Genomic DNA, 15713 nt, shown 5'->3' with positions numbered 1-15713 from the left:
TAAAGTTTGTCAGCAAGTAAAAGTCCTATTTGCATTCAGACTATGTCCATTGTCCAGTCCTGTCCCACATTGTTCGGATTGCGGATCACTTTTGCAATATATCGAAATTTGGCTCAGCAATCTGCAAGTAGGTGCATGATCAGGTTTTTGATTACTGCATACATACCGGCTACTTGATGCAATGATTTCGTATTTATTACCGAATTTAAAATACAGATATACACTTGCTATCGAAATCCATCTTAGGCTGCATCATCACTTGCTGGCAGGTCTGATTGCAGCCGAGCGCTAGACTATAAATTAAAAAAAAACCCTTCTTCTATGCTAATACACGTCGATGGCTAATCACACTAATATTGTATGTGTATGCTTGTTACTCTTTCACGCAAAAACTACTGAACAGATTTGGCTGAAATTTGGAATGAAGATAGATTATACTCTGGATTAACACATAGGGCTACTTTTTATCCCGTAAAATCAAAGAGTTCTTACGGGATTTTGAAAATCTACATTCACACGGACGAAAGTCTGTCTGTCTGTTACTTTTCACAGCTCAACCACGGAACAGATCTTGCCGAAAGGCAGTCCGAGACAGACATGATACTTTAACACGGGAAAACAAAGAGTTCTTCTTCAGAAGTTTCCTTTATAATAAAGACAAGGAAAGGAATGAACATCTTGTTTTTCGAAATTCCCAAGAGATAGGAAATGAAAACTATGAATATTCTAGCCAAGAAAAGCCGCGGGCGGTCATGAAAGTTATAAGATCAAAGTACGTAAGATGTGATAGTAGAACACCAGTCACCAATTTGGAAAAGAAAACACAAAATGACCTAAATAGTCAAAAGGTTACAGCGAGATTGTGGCAAGTCAGTGACCGATGAAAAAAAACTTTAATGACACTAACCACAATCTTGTAAAAGGTTAAAGAGTTCTTAAAAGTAATAACGCAACGTACAGCTACAAATGATGTAATTTGAATATTACTCGAGCAATTTGAATATTACTCGAGCAACATCATACGAATGTGATGAGCATCCATTACATGCACGCAATGCCAATTTGTTAGTCGTGGGAGAATCAGAATCGTGGCTTGAGGACAGTGATAACATGTAGGTATGATACGGTAGTTGCCCATACTGATTATCGTTTTTCCAACATCCTTTACGTTTCAACATCCCGTTTAACCTAAGCGATTCCGGTTAGTTTTCTATGATGTATCGTAACTTCAGGGTAGGTAGGAGACGCACCGGGCGCCGAAGGGCTAATGACGACCTCCGGTCTCAATGAGTTGCTGGCCTGCAGTTGATGGGTGTAAGGGGCGTTCGTCAACCTAAATATAAGCAGGTCAGGAGGTAGCGCTTCTGAGACGGGTCTGGTAGCAGCCAGCCCAGCGATGGGACCCGCCTGCCAGTTGATGGCGGGTCAAAACGTGGTGGGAGTGCGATGAATACTATTGAGTGGTACTCGCGCAACCGCTAGTCCGTTGAGCGACAAACACGGGTTTTAGTGGGTACAAGCTCCACACAACCCCTCCGTTTCCCCTGACTGAGGGGTATGAGTTAGGCATTTCCTGTATATAAAAAAAACTGGAAAAGACTTGCCAGAGAAAGGATTTTTTTAAATGCTTTAGAAAAGTTGTACTCACTGGCATGGTCGTCATCGAGCAGGTTGTGGTAGCGGTGCTGTTTGTCGGTCGCCTCGAGCCTCATCATCACGCCGCTATCAGGACTGCATCGCAACCAACTGCGGGCAAACATAACAAGGTTACTTACATAATAATAACTAATACTTCTTAGGTAACTTAAACTGAGCGTAAAGCATATGCATAAAGCATGTGGCGGTTCATATCGGCAATCGCCCTTCTTATAGACCCTTTCGACATGCTGTTTCGCTAACTCAGTGTCACACTGATAATCACCGGGCTCGGCTCATTTGACATTAGTTCGTTCTGCATTGCTGCCACCAAGCAATGAGGGAACTTTAACAAAACAGTCCGGGAGGTAGCGTTGCAATTTTTTTAGGAATTTTATACCGAATGAATTTTATTTTAAACTAGCTGATTCCCGTGACTTCGTCCGCGTGGATTTAGGTTTTTCGAAATCCCGTGGGAACTCTTTGATTTTCTGGGATAAAAAGTAGCCTATGTGCTGATCCAGGATATTATCTATCTCCATTTCAAAGTAAAATAATAAAATAAGTTAGTTATAGTAAAAAACAGTGCAATAGCTAAGTTTCAGGCCTCCAAACTAAGATTCAAGTAAGAAAAGTACAAGTTTTCCAGAGAAACCATAAATCTTATCAATAAGATAAAATTGTAGAGTATTAAAGCAATAGGTACAGATTTCTTACAAAGCTATTTGAACTTTGAACTTAACGGAAGTAAAAATTATTATTTGAGAGATGAAAGCCATAGATAAACGTTTCATTTTATTAAACCGGAAGGATTACAGTTCGCATATAAAACCGGAAGTTCATGGATCTGTGGCCTCGGTGAACTTTCTGCTCATTAAAATTTATCGTAGTTTCATGACATTTGCTGCATTGTTTTTTTTTTTTTTTAATATTTATTTAGAGAGCTTACAACTACTTGGCAACTATATTATAAAGTTATATCTCTACTTTTAGACCTGTCCTGTCCTAATAGTTACCTACCACTCAGGTTTCTCTTTTTACCCGACTACGGCAAAACCGAAAGGAAGGGTTATGATTTTTACCACATGCTTATTTAATACCGTCTTTTCAAGTTCAAGTTTCATTTGAGATAAATGATAAAATATGACAATGATAATTGATAACCACTAATGTATTTTGTACTTATCATGATTTCAAATTGCTAAATGCTAAACAGTGTTTTATAATAGGCACAGTTATCGAGCAGTGTTATCAATCAACGTATTTGATAACGGCCGACCTTCGCGTATTTTGCTATTTAACATATTGAAATATAAACAAGTACCTACCTGCTATCTACGAGTGTAATACAAGTTACATACAATGGTTACAACTAGATGTTTTCCGTGACTTCGTCTTCTCTTTGTTTTTCCGGCATAAAAAGTAGCGTAAAGGTGAACGCACACTTATCCGAGCCGAACGCGTCGAAAGAGTTGAACGAAACGAATTTTAGAATTCTCTATATGAAATCTACTTCCGATTCGGGGAAGTGTGCGAGGTTCCATGAGATTTCATATACAGGATTCTAAAATCCGTTTCGTTCGGCTCGAATAAATGTGCGTTCACCTTTAGTATATCCTTCCCTGGGATGCAAGCTATCTTTCAACTTTTTGCCATAAACAGTTTTTTTTATAGACTAGCGCTTGGCTGCCTCAGACCCGCTGATGATGCAGCATAAGATAGAGCCTAAGATGTCTGCTAGCTTTTGCTTCTACTACTATTACGTTAATGGAGGTTTTCACGGCACATTCGTTTAGAATTTAGATGAATGACAAAACCTCCAATAACGCAATAGTTTGATAGGTTATATTTACGTGAAATAGGTAAGTACATAGTTTTCCAAGAATGTAGTGTGACTAAATTCTGTAATGTACTCTTGTAGTGCGTGCCATTGTTGTGCCACACTCACGAGCCCACTGCAACAGCTGCCTAGCGCCAAGCCCAACAGGGTTGACAACTTGATACATTATGGTTTTTAAAAAACCGGTCAAGTGCGAGTCGGTCTCGCACACGAAGGGTTCCGTACCATCGTACAAGATATACCAAAACTCTCAGTGGGCTCTAACCATTTCAAAGTATGATTTTTAAAAAGCAACTCTGTCCGCGGAAAGAAGTTAGTATAGCGCTCTCTCTGTTACATAACTCCATACTAGATAGAGGCAGAACTCACAGTGGGCGCTAACTATTTTGAGTCACTAACCAATCACAAACTGTTCGTATTGCATTATTTGGAAAGTTTTTTAAATATATCACACTTCACACTAATATTATAAAGGCGAAGTGTGTATGTTTGTTACTCCTTCACGCAAAAACCACTGGACGGATTTGGCTGAAATTCGGATTGGAGATAGATAATATCCTGGATTAGCACATAGGCTACTTTTTATCCCGGAAAATCTAAGAGTTCCCACGGGATTTCGAAAAAACTAAATCCACGCGGACGAAGTCGCGGGCGTCAGCTAGTATATAATATGTTTGTGATCTCAGAATAAGCAAATACCAGGTGGCTCTCTTCTAAAATCAAGTTTTGTGATTGTGTGATAAAACTTGAAATCGAAAAATTACGATTAGAAGTGATTTTTGCACAAGATTTGCTACTAAAAGTTAAAATAAGTACTTTGCTTTAAGGTTGTCTGAGCTTAGCAGGAAAAGCTACTGATTTCATTACATTAATTTTTTTATTATACTTAGTAAGCACTTACATATGATATTGAATAAAGATTAAAGCGTCAACCCTATTCCAGGATCAGAAGTCGGAACGTAGGTTGCGCTGCGTCGGCGCAGTGCATTGTGCTGTATGGAATTTGAAAAAAAAACATGGCGCCACGCCTTTTAGTACTTTTGGTACCTCTGGAATAACCTATTTTTACACGACTGCCTTAAAAGAGAAGTGTATGTACTGTTTTCAGTGTTCATGTATACGTATGCATTGTGGGTTTCTTCATTCCAACAGATTCCAACATAATTTTTATGCTTGAATTGATTTGGATGAAAATGGTTTTTGAAAATATTTTTTTCAATAAAATAGGTTCGTAGTTCGTAGATTGTAGGAAATAAAATGCATACGATTTCCTACCTACTAATGACCTCATTTCTAATCATTGTCGAAGGATCTGCACTGTTGCGAGACAATTGTTTTAAATAGGTAACAATTAACAATTGCACTCAAACAGTTAATTACTGAAGATTAATTAGGTCACATTGTTAGGTATTTAATCTGAGTTAGACCCTTTTGTTATGTGGACTATGTCACAATGAATTTGCGACTGTGTACTGTGTAGAAGTAAGTAGAACCCACTAAAAACATTTCATGTAAAATGTTGCCAAGACTCACAAGTTCATAATGTTTTCAAATTTAGCTTTTAAATGCTCTTGACTATATCACATTTATAACAATAAATAACAAATAACTCTACTTACAAGCTCTGATTCTACAAACCCTACATCTTGGTTAAAAAAATACGCCTTGGCCGTTTACAGTTCCATCACGAAGTACAATACAAATTAGTAATTGTCGAACAAACTATTCCTAATGGCCTTAAAATATGTTGTCATTTTATAGTTTTACGAACATTAAACGGCCAAGCCGTACTTTTTTAACCAAGATTTAGGGTTTGTAGAATTAGAGCTTGTAAGTAGAGTTATTTGTTATTTATTGTTATAAATGTGATATAGTCAAGAGCATTTAAAAGCTATATACTTTGGACTTGGGATAGCTCCCATGGCCAGCACAAATCTAAGCTCAGCTAGGGGCTTGGCTCTACTAGAGATCTCATAACTTTTTAACAGTGAAAACATTATGAACTTGTGAGTCTTGGCAACATTTTACACACTGAAACACTTCGAGAAAAAGGTACGTAGCGCCCCGGCCGCCGTTTGGCTCGTCTTGGCGGGGGCACTGCCGTGCCCCCTGATATGTTTCATGGCGTATAAAATACGTGCTCTCTGATGAGTAAGACAGAAGATATAAAACACTCGAGAGTAGGAAAGATAGCGCTCTACAAATAAAATACGACCTTATTATGAGGTAAATAAGTAGTTTTTTTTTTTAACTTTTCCACCATAACTTCTAAATGGCTAAACAACTAGATTCCTTACATCAGACCTTAGAGATTAGGATCTTTAGAACACTGGAAATAAATTTTGAAAAAGAAAAAATTTAGCAGGACAATCGGGTTTTTTATTTACAGGTATAATAAATTCAACTTGTTTACATATTTCTGTTATCATTATTATCATCGCGCACATATTATTATCTCTGCATTGTTCTAAGCCCAAATGCTTCGAATGGAATATGAATGAGTGGACAAACGCCCTAACATGTTAAGAATGAACATTATTGGGGCAGCTTTTACACCTATGCCCACACAAACAAACACACGTCGTGTCGTAGTAATTATGCTAATAGCTAAGTGGGATGTCGTTCACATCTCACCTGCTACATCAAATGTTTGTTATCGCGCGTGCGATTTCTTTTTGCTAAACTAATGTATGGGGCCACTAAAAGTGATGTAAAATGTAAATGAACATATTATATGACAGTGTAGATTTAGTAGATTGTTTTAGTTTTTTTAGGGTTCCGTACCTCAACAGTTAAAAAGAAACCCTTATAGGGTCACTTTTTTTGTTTGTTTGTCCGTCTGTCGTGTCTGACAAGAAAACCTGTAGGGTACTTTCCGTTGACCTAGGTCTTAGAATCATGAAATTTGGCAGGTAGATAGGTCTTATAGCACATAAGTACGCATTTAAAGAGGCTTTGACTGAATTATTTTATATAAAATATAATGTTACTTATTCATTGAGCTCTTCAAGCTAGTCTAGTAAGTAGTAATGGGGATTATTGTATTGGCAAATATGAGGTTGCCAAGATAAGAAAACTTATGAAACCGCTTATCTCATGGGCCAACATACTCGGGTTTATTGTATGCAGATTAGTTATGGCGAAAGTGCGCGGGAATCGAACCGGCAACCTCTCCGCTCTCCAGTAAGTACCTCTCAAACGTTCTCTTGCCACTTGATGAGATGAAGTAAAAGTAACCTGCTACGTTTGGAGGTCAGGGCGCCGCGGGGTTGACTGTTGAAAGGTTTTTTTAAAATAAGATACAAGTTAGCCCTTGACTGCAATCTCACTTGGTGGTAAGTGATGATGCAGTCTAAGATAGAAGATGGCTAATCTGGAAGAGGTCCTTCATTAAACCCCTTTGGTTTCTACACTGCATAGTACTGGAACGTTAAATAGCTTGGCGGCACGACTTTGCCGCTAGGGTGGTAACTAGCTAACTAGCCACGGCCGAAGTCTCCCACCAGACCAGACCAGAAATTATAAAATTCCAAACCCCTATCGGGAATCGAACCCGGGACCTCACACTAATAAGACCACTGCGGTGGTATTGTCGGTCACTCTGGTTCTCCTACGGATCTCCTCATGTCTGACTGTCTTCTACTAGTTTTTGTTACACAACTCAAATAAATCAGTTAACTTTTCTCTTTTGAATTGATCACTCATTCATTAGAATTAGATCAATAACTATAAAAGCAATATAAGTAGGGCCAATTACACCACACCCACAAAGCTATAAGGTAATAATATCATTGAATGACTAACTGCCAATAAATAAGATGATTAAGGCCCAGTTGCATGACAGGTGGTGGTGGAACCGAATTGATCAAATCAATCAATTATTATGTAATTTAAGTACTTAAGTAGGTATATACCTACCCAATTACTTAAGTGGAATAACCATTAACATATTATTTTAAGTTTACGAAACATACGAAATTACGAAAGTGTGGTTTTGGGCTCTATACCCATTCAAGTTTTAAAAACATAATTTAACTAGTTTTTGCCAGAGCCGTGCCAGCCTAGTGGTTAAGGCATCCGTCTCTTATTCGAGAGGTCGGGAGTTCGATCCCGGCACCCACCTCCAACTTTTCAGAGTTAGGTATATTATATCACTTTAACATCGAAGGAAAACATCGTGAGGAAACCTGCACGCCTGCATGCTATGAGAGTTTTCCATAATGTTTTTAAAAGGTGTGAAGACTGCCAATCTGCACTTGGTCAGCGTGGCGGACTAAGGCTTAAACGCTTAGAGACCCATAACTACTCAGTTGTGGTCTGGCAATGGATGATGATGATAATAATAATTAATGATGCCCGCGACTTTGTATAGATCTATTACTATATAGTATAAAGAGGTAAAGTTTGTAAGTTTATTTATAGGAAGTAATCTCTGGAACTACTGAACCGATTTTGAAAAGTCTTTCACCAGTAGAAAGCTACATTATTCCTGAGTGACAGGCTATAAATGCGAAAGTATGTCTGTCTGTCTATCTGTCTGTCTGTCTGCTACGTTTTCACGGCCCAACCGCTGAACCGATTTTAATGAGATTTGGTACAGACTTGGGATACATCCCGGGGAAGGACATCGGTTACTTTTTATCCCGGAAAATCAAAGAGATCCTAAGGGATTTAAAAAAATCAAAATCCACGCGAGCGAAGCCGCGGGCATCGCCTAGTTTTCAAATAAATGAGAGATCCTTACGAAAATTCTAATGAGCTATCCGTGCGAAGCCGGGGCGGGTTCCTAGTTAATAAATAATTTGCGTTGAGAAATAGTTATGCTCTTCTTTTGAACAACGCAATAAAATATAGAAATGAAATGTCAAGCGCTGATCTTTGCTAATATCGTGACACCATTTTTTAGTCAGCTTGTTTGGTACTCGTGATAAGTGTCTCTTTAGCATATTATTACATTATACCTACCTACACTATTTGTTACCCGCGACGTTGTCTTAGGGTTTTGCTTTTACCCATTTCAGCAGAGGCAAAGAATACTACGAACACATGAGTAGAGAATACAAGAGATATAGGTATACATTATGCATTATCTTATTAAGTAAATGTTCCTATTTTCATCTCACAGCACCAGAAGACGGGAAAAGGTACGTATAAGACAAGATAGGTACCAAGCAAAGGTACGAATATGACTCAAAAAGTACGAATTTCGTACCCTTCTGGCAACGCTGTGACGTTGTTATGTTCGCGTGTGGTTTAGGTAGATTCACACCTGCGCACGCGCCCGAACTGTGCACCAACGCGCATCGAAAGCCTATGGTCGCATCACCGTCTGTGTTCACTCTCAAAACTCTTGTGAACTCTCTAACTCATGAACTCGTTAACACGTCCACATTAGCCGTGTTCGTTTGTCACCATTTGCACATGCACAATTAATAAAATTAGTTTTGCGCGTGCGTCACAAGTCACTTGTCAGAGATAACTCTGACAAGTTACTTGAATTTACTTAAAATTGAAATTGGCTCACGCAACTCCACGAATACGGCTATTATATTCGTACTAGCTGATGCCCGCGACTTCGTTCGCGTAGATGTAGTTTTTTAAAAATCCCGTGGGAACTCTTTAATTTTCCGGGATAAAAAGTAGCCTATGTGCTAATCCAGAGTATAATCTATCTCCATTCTTTTCAGCCCAATCCGTCCAGTAGTTTTTGCGTGAAGGAGTAACAAACATACACACACACACACATACAAACTTTCGCCTTTATAATATTAGTGTGATATTAGTGTGATGATGCACCTTGTGTGCACCGTTCGTCGCGTGCGCAGGTGTGGATCAGCCTTTAACTACGCTGTCAAAATAGCCATATCTTAATCCGTTTCCCATTAAATACTATCAGTGAATTAAAATACCAAACGTTGTTAGGCCCTTATCGAATACGTTTAGAAATCTAAACGATCTTAAGTAATAATACCAATAAATAGGGTATTTTCTATTTATAGCAAGTAAGTACGTATTAGGAAGTGACGCAAACAACGCTCGCTTATCAACTGATACTGGTTATCTTATCCAGCGGCGTGTACTGTGCCAATAGTATTGAAAACATTGATTGGTAAGCAAATATCTAACCATTTCGCCCTAATTGGCCCCATGTCTATTGTCCAGTTTTTTGGCAACGGAAGATTTTTTTAATATTTACTAGATGATGCCCGCGACTTCGTTCGCGGGGATGTAGGTTTTTTAAAATTCCCGTGGGAACTCTTTGATTTTCCGGGATAAAAAGTAGCCTATGTGCTAATCCAGGGTATAGTCTATCTCCATTCTACATTTCAGCCCAATCCGTCCTGTAGTTTTTGCGTGAAGGAGTAACAAACATACACACACACATACAAACTTTCTCCTTTATAATATTAGTGTGATAGACTAGCGCTACCTGTTGGCACAGGATGATGCAGCCTAAGATGGAGCAAGCTTGCATATAAGTTGCCTATTCACTCGGTATCCAATATCCATATTATAATTGGAGGGTAAAGCTAAGACCGGAAAAGCGTAACCTGTCGTACCGATTCGAATTAGAAAGAAGGAGGCAAATTGCTTAGTACGTATCATTGATCGCCGGCTTGCTTCGCTCGCTACCTCCCTCTGCTCCACCCGGCCTCGTACGCTCGCTTCATTCAAGACCTCTTTTGCGCTTTACAAAAACACTAATGCTGAGATTTATAGAGCGCACTTTGACTTTGCTTAGACTTAAGTTTCAGTTAAAACGAGACAGATTTATGCCAGCTGTATACCGCTGTCTCGCTTTAACAGTGTCTTAAGTCTGAGCAAAGTCAAAGTGCGCTCTATAGATTTCAGCCTAGGAGTACTCTTAGTGTTAGAAGTTATAGAACCACTTACCACCTAGTTAACTAAAAGCGTACTTTCACTAGTCGACCTCGGCTCGGTGCCGGTCAGACGACTGGTTCACACGTTTGGACCACTCCAGTCACAAACCGTGTGAACCGCTACACTTCCCTATCTTAGATCTATACCGTTTGTATTGTTGCGTCTCTAACTGCCTGTCCAATATCCATACAATAACATGCCAAGATGTGAAATACTTTATAAAATACTAGCTTATGCCCGCGACTTCGTCCACGTGGACTGCACAAATTTAAAAAAAAAAATAGAGCCTCAATAGCTCATCAGTCAAAGGAGTGGACTGAAATTCTTAAGGTCGGCGGCGGTTCAAACCCCACCCGTTGCACTTTTGTCGTACCTACTCCTAGCACAAGATTTGCGCTTAGTGAAAGGGGAAAAGGGGAATATTAGTCACCTTGGCTAATATTCTTCATCTAGATCAGTCAATAAATCACCTTTTGGAAACAGGTTTTAAAAATCCTTTGGATTCTCTTTGATTCTGCAGGATAAAAAGTAGTCTATGTCTGTCTCCAGAATGCAAGGCTTTTCTGTACAAAATATATAATCCCCGTGACTTCATTTACAAGAGTTAGGTTTTTAAGAATCTTTTACACGTCCATTCTATATTCCTAAAACAAAAGTAACTAAAGTTTTGAACATAGTTGCCTTGGTATATGTAATTTTTGACTTTTGGATCACTTTATTGCTCCGTACCGTAATCGGATATTTGGGCCTTTTGGGGTGGGCATTTAGATCTTGGGACTGGGCACTCTAAATATTATATAAACGCCTTATTGCATAGTTAACTAAAGTATTATAGGTACACTTACACTAGGTAGATACATTTTTAATCAGCATATTATGCAGCTAGTTAATTAAACGTTGAATCTAAGGTAAATAATAAACGTAAACTTTTTTTGTAATGGAGGATTGTAATGAGATACCTAGTGACTTACGTGTAGGTAAATACCTACACCTAGTTTGAGGGCCGCGACCCAGATAAGGAAATAAATATCGATTTTAGTGAAGCAATATCGATTTGGAATGGTAAGTGAATGGGTAATCGAATACGACGCGTTTATGGATTTTAACTGATAAAAAATAAATGCCAACATAAATTAAGTACTTAATATATTATTGTGTGGAAGTAATTAATCGGCTTTGTATTCAGCTGCCCACAAGATAAAGGAGAGTCCCTACTTACTAGTAACTTTTAAGGTAACTTCTTACGAGCTTCTCCATCCATACATCCTGCCTCGTTTGCCCGAAAATATATATTTTCGGGCAAACGAGGCAGTTTCGTGCGCAAATAAACTATAAACTTACGAAACAAGAAAAATTGAAAAATTAACAACGCTATGTCACACTTTATAGGTATTATTTCAAATGTCTTTAGTTGTGCACTAAAATGTTTTCTTTTGGGAAAAATAGGCGTAATTCCAATTTCCAAACGTCGATTAGAATTTTCCCTTTGCCGTTTTTGACTAAGGGAAAGGGTGACACGCACAGATAACGTTGTTTCCGTCATCTTTGGAAACAGCACTATTTTAGATTCCACCAACGAGTTATCGCTTCGATGAAGTGGGCTCTTAAGTCTTACCTCTCAGGTAAGGTGAAGCGTGTAGCCGGAGCTACTATGACAACTGACAAGTACATTATAACGTACATGAACAAAACCAGTTTCACTTGCAACACACCGCGATAGCCATCTGTCCTCTACAGTTCATTTGAGGTGAACTGGTGTTAGCACATCTACCAACCTTAGCTACGTTTCCGCACTCAAGCGGAGCGGAGCGGAGACGCGTGTTTTATTTAAAAATAAAAATAGCGGGCAAATGAGTAGGCGGCGGGTCACCTGATGTTAAGTGATTCTCGCGCCCCATGATCATTTGATATCCGGCTGAATTTGTTGTGGGTTCTTCTCAGACCTGGGTGCGTGTAGAACCCTCGTAGCTTTAGTTTTAAGTTTACGTAATTAATTATCGCCACTAAGTATCTCACAAATCTAACAATTCTGACCATCAAAAGGCGTACAATATATAGTAGGTACCTAGTACCTACCTACTTTGAATAAATGATAATGAGTTTGGGTTTGTGCTTGTAGCGCCAGAGGAATCCACGCAGATGCTTGTCGGCCTTTGTTTTCGACTAATCAAATTATTGAGAGTATCTGTTGGATTATTGAGAGATTACCTAACAACTAGCTGAGCCTCCCCAGCTTCACTCGAGTGGAATTTTTGAAAATTGGCGAAGAGTGGAATTTCCAAATATTCTCAAATACCTACTTGTTTCTTGATTTTTAACCGAAAGCCCAAATACCAGTGTTCATGGTTATGGTAGGGCTTACATACAACCTTTCATCTCTTATTTAACCTTTTTAGAGGTTGAATTTCCAGAAAGCCTTTCAAGTGAAGTTACTAATTTAATTAATTAGATAGGTATCTCGTTTCCATAACAGACAAGACACAGAAGGAATGTCCAATGTCAGGCGGACACGACTCGTCCTCAACATTGTGCCGTGAGCGGTGGAAACTTGCCACGCAGGTTCCGGAGGTCACCCGCCGTGTGGGGTCACAGCGCAGTCACGCCATGGGGCTAAAAATATCCCTTCAGGCTCAAAATGTTGAATTCCTAAAATATTGAAGTCCCATAATGTTGAGTCCCATAATTTAGTCCCATAATTTCGTCGTTGCGCATGCATAATCCGCTATGTATTTTTTAGAATTTTCGTTTTTGATGTTATTTTGTTTGGTTTTATAAAAAAATCTAAAAATCCCGTGGGAACTCATGTTACGTCTGGGATAAAAAGTAGCTCAAATGTTACTGTCCAGGTCTTTCACTATACCAAAGCAAACAAAAAAATTAAATTCAGAGCTACGTGCGTTTGAAGCAATTAAACAAAACGTGAGTTCTCAATAACGTTTTAAGGTGTGTGAACTGTGAAGTCTACCAATCCGTACTTGGCACGGTGGACATAAACCCTCATTCTGAGAGGATGCCCATTGCCCGTGCTCAGTAGTTAGCCGGCAATGGTTTTATCATGATAATTATCATGATATATCAACGATTACAAATAATTAGGTACCCAGGTAGGAGAGGTACAAAACCTACTAGACATCGCGCCTAGAATACAACTGCAGCACAATTAATATGCAGATATCCATTATTCTAGATCGTGATTACATTAGTACCTATGACGTCGTTAAGCCGGTGCCTATTGTAGGTAGGTACTACCTGCTATTTATAGGCCATTGGAGGTGTTAAAGGTTTTCATTTGCTATATTCAAGTATACCTAAAAAGCCTATAAATGAAGGATTAAAAAAAAAAGTATACCTAGGGTAGGTACCTACTTTATGTATCGTGAAAAAGTCAGATACCTATGCCGAAAATGGCCGCTAAACTGATCAGCTGTTGTTTTGAAGTTGTTAAATGCGGGTAGGTATAATAAGTAGTTTATACATCAAATCCCGCGCGCGTTTAGTTTTTGATAAGAACAGAGATAGGTAGGTAAATGGTTATTTAAAACAGCCGCGCGCGAAAAGTTTGGATTTTCGGGTAAGTAAGGAGGGTACCTACTACCTAGGACTTATGTATTACCAAGCTTTACGTTAGCGGTTCTGTAGTTTCATCGTAAAAATACAGCAAATAAACAGACAGACAGGTAGGTACACATTCTCGCATTTACTTACAAACTAGAGGATGCCCGCGACTTCGTCCGCTTGGATATAGATTTTTAAAGATCCCGTGGGAACTCTTTGATTTTCCGGGATAAAATTTAGCCTATGTCCGTCCCCGGGATATAAGCTAACCCTGTACCAAAAAACGTCAGAATCGGTTATACTGTTGGGCCGTGAAAAGGTAGCAGACAGACAGACAGACAGATAGACAGACAGACAGACAGACAGACACACTTTCGCATTTATAATATTAGTATGGATTACTTACCTAATAGGTACCTACCTAGGTAGTTAAGTGCATTAGTACTTAGCTAGTCCTGAGAGAATAATGGTACCTAAGTAATCCTACACTATCGCAAGTCAGATGATGTTGGTGACCTTGAGGTCATTTCATTCAATATCCGTATTGGTACGTACCTACCTATAGATATACCTTGAAAAGGTGACGTGGAAATCCGTGTTTATTGATATTTTATCTCATACTGCGATAACAAACTTACAGTTAGAAATAGAAACATCTCAATTTCAAATTGATACTAACAACTTGTAACCGGTATAAAATGGGTCAGTAGCGACATTCAAATTAACGGAATGATTCTAAATTCAAATCTCAGCCGCTATGGTGGCCATGTAACTTAAAAAAAAAAACTATAAAAACACCATAGAAAATCAACTGAAGTCAAAAAGTACATACCGAATAACCAATAGAATTCACGCAATCCGTCAGTTCCGTTAACAGTATTGTTTCGTGATTTTTTTTACACGAAAATCACGACAATACTTTTTTATTCGCACAAATTAAGTTTAAGCACTCTTTTATTGACACTTTTATCACCTTATAACACTTCACACGTTCCTAATATGTGATTTTATGGTTCAATTACATCGATTCGGAAACGTATTTTCAAAGTCGCGAGCTAAACTAACGTCCTTTTGCGCCGGCGACGCAAGCGATACTAGCGCTAGAATGCGTTCGATTGCGTTGCGGTCGCAAGGTGGAACTATTGGGTAACAAGTACCTGTAACTAAGTAGCGTCCGCAGAAACGTTGAAACCGCGGGATATTATGTACTATTTAAGTAATATTATAGTGTTAAATGTTTACACATTATTGTAACACGTAATCATTACTATTACATGTACACAGAATGCTGAAGATAAAGTAATAAAGCGGCCTCATTGTAGGTAACTATTATCTATCTACCTAAGTATAGATAACTATTACAACACATATTCCACAGTTTCTGGTTATCTAAGAATCTAAAATATAGTTTGTAATTATTGCTAAATAGATCGAACTATGATTAAATCTTGTACCTATTAGGTACATATCTATCTACATATACATATGTATAGGTAAGTTTATAATTTTTCTACAGTATGTAGATAGGTAGGTTGATAGGTTTCTATCCTACAACTAGAAAATGGGCGGGGTTGCTATTATTTATATTGACAGTATGGTATAATCAGTAGGTAGGTACTTATTACCTATTTGAATATAATGAATTGAACATTATTGAAAGAGCAACCGCCGAGTTTCTTGCTGGTTCTTTCGGGTAAGAATGGCATTCTGAACGTGTTGTAAATTCTTTTAGCGATTAAAAGCACTTGTAAAAGTTTAATTGAATAAAAATCTATTCTATTCTAGAAAGATTCTAAAGTAT

General features: G+C 38.4%; 1 protein-coding gene across 2 annotated transcripts in view; it reads right to left on the bottom strand.

Annotated features, from left to right (window-relative positions):
- The window catches only part of LOC123873220 (echinoderm microtubule-associated protein-like 2), a 78331-nt gene extending 63311 nt beyond the window's left edge, over positions 1-15020 (bottom strand). For both annotated transcript variants that reach the window (XM_045917951.1, XM_045917953.1), the window contains exons 1-2: positions 14745-15020; positions 1649-1746 (exon numbers count right to left, since the gene is read on the bottom strand). In XM_045917951.1, coding sequence (XP_045773907.1) covers positions 1649-1715 — 67 coding nt within the window. In that variant the 5' untranslated portion in view covers positions 1716-1746; positions 14745-15020. The remainder of the gene's footprint in view (positions 1-1648; positions 1747-14744) is intronic.
- Positions 15021-15713: the final 693 nt, after the last annotated feature.

Source organism: Maniola jurtina, chromosome 16 (genome assembly GCF_905333055.1).
Source record: "Maniola jurtina chromosome 16, ilManJurt1.1, whole genome shotgun sequence".
NCBI classification, from domain to species: domain Eukaryota; kingdom Metazoa; phylum Arthropoda; class Insecta; order Lepidoptera; family Nymphalidae; genus Maniola; species Maniola jurtina.
This window is presented reverse-complemented; position numbering and strand designations above follow the sequence as displayed.